This window comes from Gobius niger, assembly GCF_951799975.1.
Source record: "Gobius niger genome assembly, chromosome: 5".
NCBI lineage: Eukaryota > Metazoa > Chordata > Actinopteri > Gobiiformes > Gobiidae > Gobius > Gobius niger.
The window spans coordinates 7,999,116-8,016,136 of record NC_136856.1 but is presented as its reverse complement, the minus strand read 5'-3'; the positions used below and the strand labels follow the sequence as shown (position 1 = coordinate 8,016,136).

The following is a 17,021-nucleotide window of genomic DNA, read 5'->3' as shown; positions in this document are numbered from 1 at the left end:
TTAATGCAGCAGCTCTTGTTTTCTCAATGTGCCTGAACATGTTGAAAATGGCCACTGCGAACATAAATTGTGAATCAAATTGCAGTGGTAGTACTTTTAAAGCCTGTTTAGGGGCTGAAGTCTCGTGCACTTCAGTTATCCACAGAAGGATCATGTAGTGAACTTAACAATATTTTGAAGTACTTCCTGTCCTATGGCATCACTTCCTGTGGGCAGAGCCAGGAAGTGTTTAAATTTGTTTGTGCATGTCATGGTGGAATGGAACATGGCACTTGATGGCCCTGATTTTAGCTCCCAGATTGAAGGGGAAAAAAGGTAATGCTTATAAGTCACTTTATATAACATACCTATATGTTTATGGTTTGTTATATTGTACATTGTTTATGTTTTTAGCTCTTACGGTGGAACTTGTGTACATGGAAAATAAAAGACGGAACCAAACACAAGACCCACTTGTACTCTTCATACATTCATCTGGGACGCTACAGATCAGATCAGATCAGATCAGATCAGATCAAATTTATAAAGTTCTTTTCATTCCAAAAGGTATCACAAAGTGCTTTACAGATTACAACATTTAAAACAATACGGCTGGCACAACCTCCCATATATACATTTTATATATTAGGATTAAATAAATAGATTAGTCAGTTAAAGGCAAAGCTAAAAAGGTGGGTCTTGAGCTGCTCTTAAAAACATTTTCGTTCTCTGCAGCCCTGAGCTCCTCTTCAGGTCTGAGCTCCTCCTCAGCCCTGAGCTCCTCCTCAGGTCTGAGCTCCTCCTCAGCCCTGAGCTCCTCCTCAGGTCTGAGCTCCTCCTCAGCCCTGAGCTCCTCCTCAGGTCTGAGCTCCTCCTCAGCCCTGAGCTCCTCCTCAGCCCTGAGCTCCTCCTCAGGTCTGAGCTCCTCCTCAGGTCTGAGCTCCTCCTCAGGCCTGAGCTCCTCCTCAGGTCTGAGCTCCTCCTCAGGTGGTTCCAGAGGCGAGGGCCGTAATATTGGAAAGACGCCTCACCATGAGTCTTTTTGTGACTTTAGGAATAACGAGGAGACCCCTGCTGGAGAAGCGAAGGGGCCGTGAAGGTTCATAAGGTCAAAGCAGTTCTGAAAGATAAGAAGGACCAAGACCATTAAGACATTTAAAACCATTAAAACAACTTTAAAATCGATCCTGAAACACACGGGGCCAATGCAGCGATTCTAAAACCGGTGTAATGTGGTCCCGCCTCCTGGTCTTCGTCAGGACACGAGCTGCTGAATCTTGTAAAAGTTGTAAACCTGAGATCCTCTTTTTGGGAAGAGCAGAAAGCAGGGCATTACAGTAGTGGATACGACTGGTGATAAAAGCATGCATGAGCGTCTCCGTGTTGGCCCGAGAGAGAATGGGGCGACTCTGGTTATGTTCTTTAGATGGTAAAAACGTATCTTTGTGATTTTCTAAATGTGTGGAATAAACGCCAGCTCAGAGTCAAAAATCACGCCCAGGTTCTTCACCTGTGAGGAAGGATTCATAGACAGTGACTGTAGTTTGGGTAAAAGTTTCTCTCTCAGGGCCGATGATTAACATTTCAGTTTTGTCCTGGTTAAGCTGGAGAAAGTTTTCTGCCATCCAGGATTAGATTCTAAAATGCAGTTAAAAAGTGCATCTATTGGCCTGGTGTCATCAGGAGACATGGAGATGTATAACTGTGTATCATCAGCATAACTGTGAAAGTCGACCCCGTGTCTCCTGATGACATCACCAAGAGGTAGCATATACAGATTAAAAAGCACTGGGCCTAAAATCGAACCCTGGGGCACACCACATGTAGTTCCATGCACCTCAGAGGAGCAAGTATCCACACTCACCATGAACGTCCTGTCTGTGAGGTAGGATTTCATGGATATAAGTCTGAAATGTTGCAGTCGTCTCATTAGTCATTATGCTTTTGTTTTTGTCTGGTGAAACAGCCCACATCACCCCCATTCTATCAAGTCTCCGTTGGCTTCCAGTCAACATACACACTTCTATAATAAATAATGATACATTTTATTTGTATAGACGCTTTACAGAAAACAAGAATAAAATCACACATAAAATGAGCACATTCAAACAGAGGGCAGTTACTCGACATTAAAAGCCTTTTAAAGAGGTGGGTTTTGAGTTCTTTCTTGAAGGTGGGGGGGACGGAACAGGCACGGAGCGGTTGGGGCAGTGAGTTCCATAGTGTGGGGGGCGGCGATGGAGAAGTCTCCCCAGGTTCGGCGCTTGGTCTTACAGGGGAGGGACAGGAGGTTGGCGTTGGAGGAGCGGGGGGAGATGGAGTGTGATGGTGGAGGAGGCCGGTGAGGTCTGGAGGGGCCACATTATGGAGGGCTTTGAAAGTGATGAGGAGGACCTTGAACTAGATACGTTGAGGGACGGGGAGCAGGTGGAGGTTCTGAAGGACAGGGGTGATGTGTTCACGGGAGTGTGTGTGAGGAGGCGGGCGGCGGAGTTCTGGATGTACTGGAGTTTATTGAGGGTTTTGGATGGTGAGCCGTAGAGGGCGCTGTTGCAGTTGTCAATTCTGGATGTGATGAAGGCATGAATCAGAGTTTCAGCGGCAGAGAAAGTGATGGATCTCACTTTTTTTACATTGCAGTGCATAAAAAATGTATTGCCCAAGTTTTGTTTTCATTGCCAATCAACAAACACATTTAATAAAGAATGGGATTTTAGATCAGCCTCTGTGTGTAAAACTATATTACACTGTAAGGACTAATAGACTTGCTTACTTGAGAAAAAACAGACAAAGCAGACTTACTCTCTATATCCAAAACCATGAATGAAAACAAGTTGAATGATGTAGTTTTATTTCTTAATTTTTAAAATAATGTATTAGGTATCGGATCGGGACTCGGTATCGGGCAATTCTCAAAATCAAATGACTCGGACTTGGACTCGGGGGCAAAAAAACCTGATCGGGACATCCCTTGTTAAAATCGGTCCAAGGACGACTGAGAAACATCCTGATAAAGTCTTCAATCCGAGAACCAGGCTGTTTAAATGCAGGCGCAATAATGAGCGATCGATCTGCGGAGACACGCGGTGTTTCAAAACGAGTTCCCAAAACGTTAGTGTCCGTGCAGAGAGGAGAGAGGAGGAGAGAGAAGAGTTAATCTGAAAGGAGAGTGTTTCATAAAACTCCAAATCTAGAAAAAAATATGGGATTTTTATCTAAGTTAGCCTCTGTTTAGCCTAGATTTCTGAGGAAGCGAGGCATAACTTGTACTACGCTGTGGTGCTACAAATATCATGAAAAATGCTGAAAAATCGAAATCCCCAAAACAGCGCGGCACTCAATATGTTAAAACCCGGGGAGATGTAGCATTTCGGGCTGTAGCCCCCAGACTCTGGAATGACCTTCCCCAGCTCGACTCTGTGGAAGAAATTGAAAATTTGTAATTCTAGGAATCTTTTTCTATTTTTCATTTTCTTTTATCATGTTTCTTATGCCCCTCCTGGAACCGCTACCTTAATGTGGTGGAGGGTTTGAGCCCGAATGATCCTGGGGGCTCTGTTGTCGGGGGCTTCGTGCCCCTGGTAGGGTCTCCCATGCATGACAGGTCCTATAGGTGACGGGTCAGACAAAGAGCGGTTCAGAAGCCCCTTATGAGAGACCAACAGGCCCGGTTAGAACCATGAGGCCGTCCTTCTGTGGACCCACCACCTGCAGGAGGAGCCATAGGGGGCTGGTGCAATGTGATTTGGGCAACTCCAACAGCTGCCCCCAGGACCCGGGAACGGACAAGTGGAAGAAAATGGATGGATGGATGTTTCTTCTGAATTTTTATTCCTCCCAATCTATGAAGTACATTTATACATCTATGAAAAGCGCTTTATATCCATCCTTTTTCTTCTGCTTTATCCGGGTCGTGGAGGCAGAAGTCTGAGCTGAGATGTCCAGACTTCCTGCTCCACACAGACCTCCTCCCGAGGCGACACCAGGCCTCAGACATGGTCCCTCCAGCGTGTCCCGGGGCGTCCACAAGGCCTCCTCCCAGTAGTGTCTGACTAAACGAACCTTAGAAGCTAAAGTAGTAACAAGTCGACACAACGAACATTACTAAGCTTTTACTTACAGTTTAAGCACAAGTCCCCATTTTGCGACATAAAAGTTAACGTTCAAATCAACCCCAGTTCACATTAAAGCGGCCAAACTACAGTTCTTTAAGCCAGTCGACAATGATGTTAAAATACAACTTCTTTTATTGCTTGATTTTAAGTTCTCTATAAACCTACGAAAACCTCGGCAATATTAAAACCTTGAAACTGGAACTTAATCGTCCGACTCCTTTCAACATGTTATGAATGGATCTGCTTCAATAAACTTAATCCTCTGTGTGAGTCCAACTTTATACTTTGATAGACGTTTTTGCTCTTAAAATAAGAAAGAATCTTTTTTTTGTGTGTGTGTGTTCGCCGTCCTTCGTTTTTGTTCACGCCGCTTAAACTCATCCATCCTGCGCCGCTGCAGCAGCTGAGCCACTCGCACCCGATCCGTCCTTGATCAGACTAAATTGCCTTTTTATCTCCTGTTTTCTGATATTTGTCAAATAAAACAGATTTCCTTCAAGCCACGCTTTGTCTTTCCGAATCTGATCTTGAAATGTTCTCGCCGAGGAGCTCAAAAGACGCAGATTTTATTTAGTGTCAGTGACTTGAACCATTTTACTCTGATCTAAATGTGTGAGGTGCCATCATTTGTAGAAAACGATCAGATGTGAAAGCATGATAGAGCTGTTTGGGAAAATGTCTCCCCCAAATTGAAAGGCTGAGGGGGGCAAAGGGAACGGGCCACTGTATTTCCATACTGAGATATGTTCTTACCTGAGCTTAGACGAGTTGATGTGTACCTGTCTGGTCTGTGCACGTGCGCTCAGTCACGCAAAAAGGCCAACGTTTACCCTATTTAAATATATATACTCTATTGTAAGCAGTAATAAAACCTTTGACGTTTACACAGTAAAGTGAAGATATTACTGCACGGATGTCGAAGCGCTCCTAAGGTGTTATTACGGCTGACAATATAGTACCACTTTTTATCCGCTTCGAATATTGACATGTTTAATTTTGTGTAACTAGACGTGGATCGTGTAACACTTCACGTAACCATATTTAAATAGGGAAAACGTGGAAGAGCTTGGTAGCTTCTATCTTGACCTCGTTTGGAGCTTTAGTGGAGAGAGGGAGAGGCTAAATGCTAACGCCGTCTGCGCTGTGTTTACGTGGCTGAGGACACACGTGTAAAGACCAGACAGGTACAAATGAACTCGTCTAAGCTCAGGTAAGAACATATCTCAGTATGTAAAAACGGTGGCCTGTTCCTTTAACAAGAGATCGAGAGTGAGGAGAGCATTTCCTGGATGTAGGACGTTGGGAGGAGATGTCGGCACGATACAAAACCACTGGTAGATCCAAAGGTTGCTTACTTTTTGATATTTCTTTTCCCCCTTTTTGGGGGTTTTATTCCCTTCAGATTGTGGACTTTTTTTTTTGCGTATTTGTGACACCTCCACTAGAAATAAATGAGTTCCTTTATATTAATTCAATCACACCATAGCATGCTCTGATGGAACAGCCTTTGGATCCGTGGGCGAACCCTCCAGGCCGATAGCCTTGCGTTTTCCCAGTCGTACATGTCGAGAAGCTACACAAAAACATGTTTCCATTTCATTTTTTTTATATCTGTTTTCCTTGCGCTTGTGTAACTGCTCCCAGCTCTGATCTCGGAGCTTAAAAATGAACAGACTTTACTCGATGCTGCCGTGGAAACGCAGCCCGGAGCAGCAGGAAGTTTGACCGAATCGATGTCGGAGGAAACGGCGTGACCTCGTGCTTCAAAACATCAACACTTTGGGGTTTTATTTTCTCGCTGCTGACTTTCCCCTCTGCGCTGCAACCTGGCTCCAGTAAAAAAACTGCAGAAGAGGAAGCGAGAGAGGGCAGGGAAGGGAGAGAGTTCAGTCAGTCAGTCACATAACATTCAATATCTGTCAGTCTGTGTGTGGAGTGAAAGACCAGGAGTGTTTTCTGAGTGGATTCTGTCATTGTGCCATTGAGCAAGACACTTATTGCCTGTCTGAATGTGATTGAATATATTAAACTAGTAATGTCTAGTCTAGAAACAAGAAAAAAGTTGAAATAAATACATTTGTCCTTGATTTAAGTGACACATTTGAAGAAATCGGTCCTTGTTTTACACTTGAATTAAAGCAGAACTCAGTAAGTTGTTTACCTTAATAAATCCTTTTCCCTCTGGGGGTAATACAAGTGTTAATGGAGGGGATTTCATTTCCCCCTGGTGTCTCTGGCCAGAAAACCACAATTGCAACTTGACCGCCACCGGACCGGAGCCAGCAGTACACACTAATAGAATCACGAAGAAGAAGCTAACATGCTAACGGGCAAAACTGCGAGCTAGCGCCACTTAAACAGTTCTTACAGCCAAGTTTGAGTGAAAAAATAATAATTCCATTTTGTAACTGGATGTGCAATATCCCTCTCTCCCTTCGCCTTTTCTGTCAGTGTAGTATTTACTCTCACGGACAATTAATATGTTAAAAAATCACAACTTGATACAACACCTGCAGTATGGCCTCTAGGGGCAAGCCTACTTAGTTCAGCTTTAAGAAAAAATATCTCTTCGCACTAAAAATTGGAAAAAAAACAAAACGTAATTGACTTGAAGTAAGATTGCAGATGTTGTAGATAGATAGTAGTTAGATAGTAGTTTTGTAAATAACTTGCTTATCCATTAAACTTGTTATCAGTGATGCCAGTATTGAGTTACTGCAACGCATAACTTTTTCCAGACCAGTGATCAGATCAAAGGGATATTTCAGGATTTTTGACATAGGGCCTCATTTCCTAGTTATCCAGAGTGTTGCTGAGTTCTTGAGATATTTTTTTTGTAATTCATGCAGTTCTTATGTTTGAAGAGTTTCGTGGCGCTAGGCTAGTGCAAGGCTAGTTCATTTCTATGGTATCAGCTAGCCTGCATTAAAAACAGTAGAACCCGCTCCACAGAGCACCTGAGGCAAATCACTTATAACGTCAGACTAACCATATAAATGTCTGTGTCCATAGAATAATTTTAACCATTTTGCATTTAAAAGAACTTATATTTGAGCAGCATCAGCTTTGTGGTTGTATAAGCTACGCAGCGGCGGAGTGATCTGCTAGAAAATAGTCCCTCAAAATGTGATCATTCATGTGATGCAGGTCAGTTATATTCCAAACATTATTCTATCGACACAGACATTTATATGGTTAGTCTGGTGTTATAAGTGATTTGCCTCAGGGGCTCTGTGGAGCGGGTCACACTGTTTTTTATGCAGGCTAACTGATACCATAGAAATGCGCTAGCCTTGCACTAGCCTAGCGCCACGGAACTCTTCAAATATAAGAACCGCATGAATTACAAAGAAAAATATATATCCAGAAATCAGCAACACACTGGATAACTCGGAAATGAGGCCCTATGTCAAAAAATCCTGAAATATCCCTTTAAACTTTTCTGTTATTTTCCTTTGGAAAAAATATATACTTTTTTTCCCTCACATTTTCAGCATGACTCGCTACATAAACATAAACAACAATAGAGGAGGAGATTCTGAATCATTGTTGATGATGCCGTTAAAATGCACTTCCAAAAGTGTTGGCAAAACCAGTTGTCATTTACCTTTCGAGATTGGGGATGGTTTTCGGCAGATGATGAATGTAACCAAAAAAGTAACTTGTAATCTAACTTAGGAACTTTACTGATTACTTTATTTTAAAAGTAACTAAGTAACTTTTTAAATCATAAATCAGATACACTGCAAAAAGTAATTAACTAGACTAGTATAATTTGAGCATAATAATCCAATTTTTTGTTGTTTCGACTGGTGTTGTTGGGCATTTGTCCTAGATTATTTCACTTGTTCTGAGATGTTTCTGACTCGTTTCAATTCATTTCGTCCTTATTTCAGGTCATTTTCTTTGCCAATGGGGCAAGAAAATTGTTCTTATCTCATTGGCAATATTACTTTCTTATTTCAAGCGAGATTTACATTAGAACTGGTTTGAAATGTCCTCAAACAAGCAAAGTAAACTTGGTCTGATCAGGAAAAGTGTCTAAATGAGTGAAAACCGCTCAAAACAAGATACATTTCCTCAATTCCAGTCATTTAAGCCAATGCTTGATATTTACTTTTTGCAGTGTAGCGCTGCTTATCTGATCATTCATGTCCAAACCAGGACATTGATGTCTTTTCTCTCTCCCTCAGGCTCAGATCTGCAGATCTGCCAAAGCAAAGGCCCGTCCTGCTGTTCCAGAAAGATGGAGGAGCGGTATCAGGCGGCGGCGCGCAGCAACATGGAGTCAGGTCTGCAGTCTGTCAGCGCGCAGCTCAAGCGCCTCATCATTCAGAACGCTGCCATCTTCCAAGGTAAGAACAACAAGCGCAGCGCCGTGTCCCGACTCCGTCCCCGCCTGTGCATCGAGCCAACGCAGCCGGGCCAAGACGGAGCTGATAATTAACAACTTCAGAGTCAGCAGGATTTCAGTCTGTGAGTCAGTGGTAAATAACGGATAACATAATGCGAGCAGACAGGGACAAGGCAAACGCAAGAAAGGAATATATGTCTGCGGCAAACAAAGCAGATGGAGGAGCCTAACGAACAACTCGCACGTCAGCAGGAGTTCAGACTGTGAGCTACATGTCAATGATAACAAACATGATGCGTTCAGGCACGGAAGAGCGGCTGGAAAGAAAACTACATTTTTTCTTCCTACATTAATTACTGTAAAGACGGGGTATTATGCTTTTCCCAAGAATAGCCACTGGGGAAGACTGTCAGCCAGAAGAGGATCTGGCAAAACAATAGAAAAACATGAATCCAAAACGGACCCACACGAATCGCTGGGCACGCGCAGCTGCTCTCATTACAGAATGATTAAATACAGTAGAAATAACCTGAACATCACGAAAGCTCTTCCTCTGTTCTCGCGGGTCAGTCCTTTACACTGCAGTGGCGTGATGAGAGCGCCCGACTCTGCATGGTGGAGGCCGATGCTTGTCTTTATCAAATAACATCAGTGTGTATTTAGAGCTATTTATAAGCAGTAATACATTGGTACTTTACTTGCCATTATTAAAGCAGAACTAAGTAACTTGTTTACTTTAATACGTCATTTTCGTAGTCCCTCTGGGGGGTAATACAAGTGCTAATGGGATGATTGTTTTTTTTTCCATCTCCCCCTGGTGTCTCTGTACCAGAAACTAATGATATCACGAAGAATGGGCAAAGCTAACTACGGGCTAGCGTCACTTAAACAGTATTTACAGCCAAGTTAGAGTGAAAAAAGTGATCTCCATTGTGTAATCGTATGTACAATATCCCTCTGTCCCTTTGTCTTTTCTGTCAGCGTAGTATTTACTCTCACGGACAATGAATTCGTAAGAAAACACAACTTGCTACGACACCTGCAGTGGCGCTTATGGCCTCTAGGGACGTGAGTTACTTAGTTCTGCTTTACTGCAAGTATTTCCAACTTATTTCTGAAAAGGGCATCTGTAATTTATTATAACTATATTTATGTTTCCTCGATTATGCGACTACAAGATTGAATATGTACTGAGTCACAATATATGTGACTCGAGGAGCAGGATTGTGAACAGAACTTCGGAGTTTTTTTGTTCGTAAGAGCTCATGTGTCGTGAATGAGGCCCCATGTGAAGGAATTAGGTGCCCGGGTTTGTAAATAAGTGAGTGGAGTTTGTGGAGTGAAAGAAAAATGGTCTCTAATGAAAAGCTTGTTTGCTCCTGTTTCAGTGAAGATGTTTCGAAGTGCAGGGTGTGGAAGTTCCTGGCACAAATGCGTATTTATGTTTACTCTATGTGCTTTCTATTGCGCTGCTGTATTTGTGTTGTCTTAATGTGCAGCGGATCAAAACTTCTCTCAAGGGGGGGCAGTAAAGTAAAGTAAAAGTAAGCAATGCCCTATATACAAATGAAACTCCCTATTGCTCCTATTCATTTCTTCCACAGACTTTACCGAGTTGCAAAAGTACTCAAAGCTTGTAGTTATGTGGACCTTAGCTGTACAGAACAAGCCTGAACTAACTATGCAGACTTTTACCAATCACAAAAGGAAATATTCAGACATAAAATGCATTCATGACTATTCAGTTTCAGGAAAATGTGTTATGGTTACACATCAAAGCATGTAAATGTGAAAATGAAAATGGATTTTGCTTTTGAAACAGCCTGAGCTCCATCTTATCTTATTCCACGTTTTTGAAAATGTCTGAAGTATAATGTACAGTAGATGTGCCGCCTTTATTTTGCAGCAAAGAGCGAGGAGACTGAGCCAACACATCTTTGATAATTAACACTTCCTCGTCAGACCGTGAGTCACAGAGACAAACACGATTCCCTCAAACGGCGACGGGATGTTTTTGTGGAGCTGGGAGATGCTGAGCTGAGTGTAGCACATGTAGCGGTTGTAAAGGTGACAGACGTGAAGCTGGAAAAACTGGCCTCGTGAGGTTTTTTTCTTTGGCACAGAGATCCAAAGCTCACGGGAGGAAAAAGGTGTGAGGTTACAGAGCGAAAGCCGGTTTGTGGCACAAAAGTGACATGGAAGCTTTTACTACATCTGCGAAAGTGTGGCTCGGGCGGATGCTTTTCGGCCTTTGCTGTCAGACGAGTGTTGTGTCTATTTCTTGTTTTATATGAAAAAATCTCACCGTAGAAAAGGAGAATTGAGGTCAACTTTGGAAGATTAGGGTCGGATGCACAAATGGATTTTTTTGTCCAATTTTTTTTTTCAAAAGTTGCTGTGAAGGTCTGTCACCGTCTTTTGTCAGCGAGTCTGTTATAATGATGATAATCAGTAAAAACTTTTTTTTTTTTTTTATGTGCTCACAGTAGTTTGAATATTGGGCCACCATTATGAGAAAAGGATAGTTTAGGGCTCAGCAATTAATCACATTTTTAATAAGATCGCGATTATAATCTATGTGGTTCGTTGCCATCATCTTTGTAATGGGAGACTGGACAGGTCTGTCTCGCGTTAAATTGTTCTGGAGTGATTATCGTACATTTATTGTTTTAAGCAGAGGTTTATTTTCTATATAGTATTATGAACCACATTAGATAAAGCCATATTTATATGTTTGTTATTCTTTCAACTATTCTACAAGCTTGAGTCACATTTCAGACACATTTTTGTTTTATACGTGAACACAGTCTGCAAACATGTAGGTACTTTTTCAGAGGGGATTCTGGAAATCTTGTTAAGTTTAAAAAAAAGCTGTATTTTAGTGGAAAAATAACTTTCGCCTTGTTTTTTGACATTCAATAAATCAGGCTACGGGAAAATTTGAAATCTGTAGAAGCTACTGACGTGGAGATGTGGCCACAATCAAATGCATTTAGAGAAAATGGCTTGAAATTACAAATTCCTATAGAAATCTATGGAGAAACGGTGAATCAGTGCAATATTTAAACATGTTGGTGATTATTAGGTATATTTTTTGTTTCCAGGTGAAAGCTTGTATGTTCAGAGACCAATTTTACCTTAAATTTGAAAACAATTTATGCCTGTAGTGTCTCCCCATAAAGAAGAAACACAAGTCATTTTCTCTAATTGTGATTAAATGTCTGTATCATTTAACCGCTGCATTTTTTCCAATACCGGTACTTTAACAATACTTGATTTTCGATATCGATACCTGAACGATTTTGCGAAAATATTTGTAGGTTAGAACCAGAAAACAGAGCAATAATGTTCGGCAGATCTGCAAATTCACAATATCGGGTTCGTCTCTAATGTCAAGAAATGTGTGGAAAATGGGGAGTAAATTGGGGGAAAATCGGGGAAATCGGGAGGCGGGAATTGGGTGAAACAAAAAAGGGGGAAATGTGGAATAAATTGGGTAAAAGGTGAGCAAAAAATGGGTGGAAAAAATTTGGAAAGCAAGAAAAAAATGAGGCAAAAAATAAGATAAAATAGGGAAAAATTTGGCAAAAAAATGAAAACATAAGGAAAAAAATGAAAATAAAAATTGGGGGAAAAAAAAATATTGGAGCTGAAACAACCAAGTCACTTCCTTTAAAGGGGGGTATTATGCAAAATGGACTTTTTCAAGCTTTACATCATGTTATTTTGTCATTCCCTCATTAAAAACATGCCTGAAGTGTTGCCTTGGCACATTCACGTATTTTTGAGTAATCTGTAAAAACTCTGATGGCGGTCATTTTAGGGATAGGTTTGCCTGAGTCCTCCTAGGAACGCCCCCACCTCCTGGAGACGCCTCCGAGCTTTCGTCACCAGCCGAGTAACCAACCACTGCTCCTCAGCAGAACCCCCTCCCCACTGATGCCACAGACAGCGTGTGGAGGGGGCGTGTCGGAAAGGCTCAGAGGTTCTTAAAGAGACAGAGGCCTATTTCAAGACATTCACTACAGCCATTTTGAGAGAGACATTTTATACAAGGCAGTTATTCTAATTTACTGCATTTACAGACCAGCAGAAGGTTTGGTCATCATTGTAGTGTGATATAGACTGGTGCTATGTGATTGAAAAAAGCATAACACCCCCTCTTTAATGCTGTCCCTGGACCAACAGCATTTTATCCGGTGCCTGCTTTCAACACCGGGACCTAAAGGTTTTTTTTACCCTAACTGGTATTGTTTAACAGTACCTAGCCCTATGAATTAGTAAAGTAATCTCTCAGTCTTTATGTAAAAGTATCTCGGAAGTAAAAAAGGTGCCATCACTAGACAGCCCTCCTTGTATCGCTTCCAGAAATGGGAGCTTGTTATCAGACTATATGGTTGTTTTGTTTAAAGCCTATTGAACCGTGGCCTGTACACAGTGAGCGTTCGGTCGGTGAATCGCACCTGCGTGTCTCCGAAGTGGAGCGGAGGGAGTGGAAGTCGCCTCTAACTTTGGCGAGTGTGACTGCAGTGTCCTTGTGAAGTGCGCTGAGCTCCGAGCCGCCGCCGCTGAGGGCTAAATAAAACCCAAACTGTCACTTCAGAGGCGCATATTAAACACACGCAGGAGCTGAATGCTAACTCAGTCGACTGGTTACGCGGGATACACTTGACTTATCAATGAGGACGAGTGGGGTTTCAGACTCTCTGTGGGCAATGTTAATAAACAGGAAATGAGCGCGGAAAAAGGGTTTTTGGGGCAGTCTTGTCGCCAAATACATTCCCACAGCTGCTACTTGTGTTGTTGTTGTGGTGTTTTCAATAATAAACTAATGTAGATTTGGAAATGTGTTATTGTTCACATCAAAACACTCAGACACTACATTTAGTTACATGTGTTTCCCAGTAGTGACTCAGCAGCTAACTGTAGTTGTTTTTAGCTAATGTTAGTCTATAGATACAGACGGCATCTCTGGAGTCGCCCATATATGGTCATGTTTGAAAACAGTTAAGGGGGAAAACAATTTGGAGAAAAATCTAAACTTTCTCTAATTATTCAAAAACTACTTTAAAAATGCTGAATTATAAATATAGTTTTCTACTAAAGAAAGAAGCAAAGACATGGAGAGGAGCAAAGTGGCCCAACAGCCCATGAATACATTAAAAACGGATAATGCTAACTTGATGTTACATGTTGGCGTCGGGCTAATGCTAACGGTTAGCTAGCACTTGCTACAACTGCCGTTTTCTCACTTCTACAGAACAATCTGCTGTGAGAAAATATCCACATGGGCCCGATTTACACTTGGCTTTATTTGTATGGCATAAATAAGTTAATATTCCACCAGAAAATGGCTAAAAAGAGTGAAAAAATTGTGTTTCCCAAAAGATTCTATTTTCCCCCTCGGCGAGGCCACGTCCCCTTCTATGACAAGATGCCGTCTGTATCTATAGATTAACCGTAATTAAATAGGGAAATCGTGGAAGAGCTTTGTCGCTTCTAACTTCGCCGCCATCGACTATATTGGTAATGCATCAATTTAGTAAAAACATAAAAACAAAAACAGTTCACTTTGAGTTATTTGCATCTATTTGCAGAACATTTTTGATCGATCTATGCTCTGAAAACGCCTGATCTCTGCAAATGATTCATGAATGTCAACACCTGTGACGGAGGCTCGCGAGAGCTAGAAACGAGTCGGCGTTGTGGCAAACAGATGAAACTCCACTGACTCCAGTCCTTTCACTGTTTGAAAACATAGTTGATCGAGTACAGCAGCTTTAATGGCATGCAGCAAGTAGTGTACTTTAAAGCAGTACCAAGTAACTCGTGCCCGTAGAGGCCATGAGCGCAACTGCAGGTGTCGTAGCAAGTTGCAATTTACGTATCAATTGTCCGTGAGAGTAAATACTACGCTGACAGAAAAGGCGAAGGGAGAGAGGGATATTGTACATCCTATTACACAATGGAAATACATTTTTGTACTCAAACTTGGCTGTAAATACTGTTTAAGTGGCGCTAGCTCGCAGTCAGCTTTGCCCGTTAGCCTGTTAGCTTCTTCTTCGTGATTCCATTAGTGTGTATTGGTGACACTGTCCCGGTGGCAGTCAAGTTGCAATTGTGGTTTTCTGGCCAGAGACACCAGGGGGAGATGAAAGACCCCCCGATGATCCCATTAACACTTGTATTACTCTAGAGGGACGACGGAAAGGATGTATTAAGGTAAACAAGTTACTCTGCTTTAATCTCACCGTTACAATTTGTATTTTAGATCATTTGTATGTTTGGTTTATTAACCTCTCACTGAGCTGCCAATAGTTAGCGGAATCAATCACTTTCAAGCATCGATTAGACCTTTTTTGTGACTATGAGACTGTCCTTTGTCAAACTTATGATCGTTCAAAGCATTCCATATATAGCGTGGGGATTTTTAAGAACACCAACATTGTAGAGGAGGCTTTATCTTTCTAAACAACACTAAACTCCAAAAACAAGTTTCCCCAGCTCCCCGTAGCCCTCCTCCTTTCACACACTACCGTCCACACTGAACTCTCTTTAGTTATCGGCGCACACAGCTCTCCGAACCCACTCCGCTCCTCTGTTTACTCTCTCTTCTCTGAGTGGGACGTCTAACTCCCAGGACCCGAACTTCTCTAAGAGTCGGCGCTCGTCTCGCACTTGTCCTGACATGCCAATTAAAAGTGGAGCTCTAACCGGGGCCGTGGGGCTTGCTCGCTCCCCTCTAACTGCGTTACTGTGGTCTTTCGTAGAAGGGGCTCGATGCTAATTGCTTTAGCGTAAGGCTGCGGAGAAATCCCCAAACAGCTCGCGGGCTCAGATCCTTTTAACATCCCGCTCTTCCCTCTTTCCGTCTCCCCCCCTCTCCTTCGCTGTCATCCTCGCCATTCCTCACTGTCTCGTTCAATCTACTCAGCCCTCAACTTTCTCCACTGCCTTTTATCTCTCTGTCTGGATGTTCTCTCGTTCCTCTGTTGGGATTTAAAGCACACGATGTTAAAAGAAAGCAACAGTGGATGGTGAAGAAAGCAGGGCTGCGCGGTATATGATCATTATCGCAATGGCCGTATCCTTATGTAGTAAACCGAGAGGGTAAATTACCTGATAGGAACACAAGGTAAGTTTCTGATCAAAAGGACAGAGACGTTGACTTCCAATTCGAGGCAGTTTATTAAAAAAAGATTTAGAGTAGAATCTTCATAATTGGCTGCAACATAAGTTAAGGCAGGACACTAAATTAGGAAAAATAGGAATTTATTAATCTACAAAAGTTTAATTACAAATTCATTTTATTTAAGATGATTGCCAATTTGAATATTCCTATAGTTTAAAAACCACTAGAAGCGAACCCAGTTGCCTAACCACAAAAATAAAGATTAACTAGGACAAGTGAAAAATAATCATATATAACAAAGTAACCAAAAACCCGAACTAGTTGCGCTATAGCCAAAACTGTCAAAACTATCCATCCATCCATCCATCCATCCATTTTCTTCCGCTTTATCCGGGGCCGGGTCGCGGGGGCAGCAGTCTCAGCAGAGATGCCCAAACTTCCCGATCCACACACACCTCCTCCAGCTGTTCTGACCCTGAGGCGACACCAGGCCAGCTCGGAGACATAGTCCCACCAGCGTGTCCTGGGCCTTCCACGAGGCCTTGTCCCACTAGGACATGCCTGGAACACCTCCCGCGGGAGGCGACCAGGAGGCATCCAGAACCGATGCCCGAGCCACCTCAGCTGCTCCTTTCGACGTGAAGGAGCAGCGACTCTACTCCGAGCTCCTCCCGGGTAACTGAGCTCCTCACCCGATCTCGGAGGGTGCGCCCAGCCACCCTGCGAAGGAAGCTCATTTCGGCCGCTTGTATTCGCGATCTTGTCCTGTCAAAACTAATTCCCAAGAAAATGGAAAAACAAAACCATAAGCTACATCAAAAGGAACACATGTAAGCTAATAGGTAAACAGCAGCAGGTTAAAAAGGAGATTAGTTGTTAGAAAGGCTATGCAGACCAAAGTATGTTCATGGCACCCTAACTTACCACCAATGACGGTTCACCGGACCCTAAAGGTAATCCAAAACCCATTTAATTTAGTTTAAGTTTTTAACATACAGATTAAACAAGGACTTTTCAATACCTCATCCTTAGGAACTCGCCACCACTCGAACCACGTTGCAAACGGGGCACTATTGTGAGCTAGACCCAGCACCAAGGAGAAATAGTTTTAGTATAACATTAGCATTTTACTTTTAAAGAAAAAAACAAACAAAGGGGCTTTGATACCTCAGTGCCAGGAGTGAGGACAAACAGAAGACACCCAGCTAGTAGCAGCGAAAGAGAGCAGCATATTGGAGCCAGGTGTCTTAAATAACAATTCTAGCTAGGGGGTGGGCTAAAGGGCGGAGCCAGGGGGAGCACTTCAGAGACTAGAGGAAAAAGAAACCACCCCACAACACTTAGAACCACAAGATATCGCAAAAACCCTGACTGCCTGACCCGAACTGACCACTGCGCAAATCCCTCTCCAGCACATCCCAAAGACTCTCAATCAGGTTAA

The 17,021-nt window shown here is 42.5% G+C and overlaps 1 protein-coding gene across 1 annotated transcript in view; it reads left to right on the top strand.

Annotated features, from left to right (window-relative positions):
* gpc3 (glypican 3) overlaps window positions 1-17,021 on the top strand; it is a 414,131-nt gene that overhangs the window by 45,608 nt on the left and 351,502 nt on the right. The window contains exon 2 of the mRNA XM_079556226.1: window positions 8,288-8,449. Coding sequence (XP_079412352.1) covers window positions 8,288-8,449 — 162 coding nt within the window. The remainder of the gene's footprint in view (window positions 1-8,287; window positions 8,450-17,021) is intronic.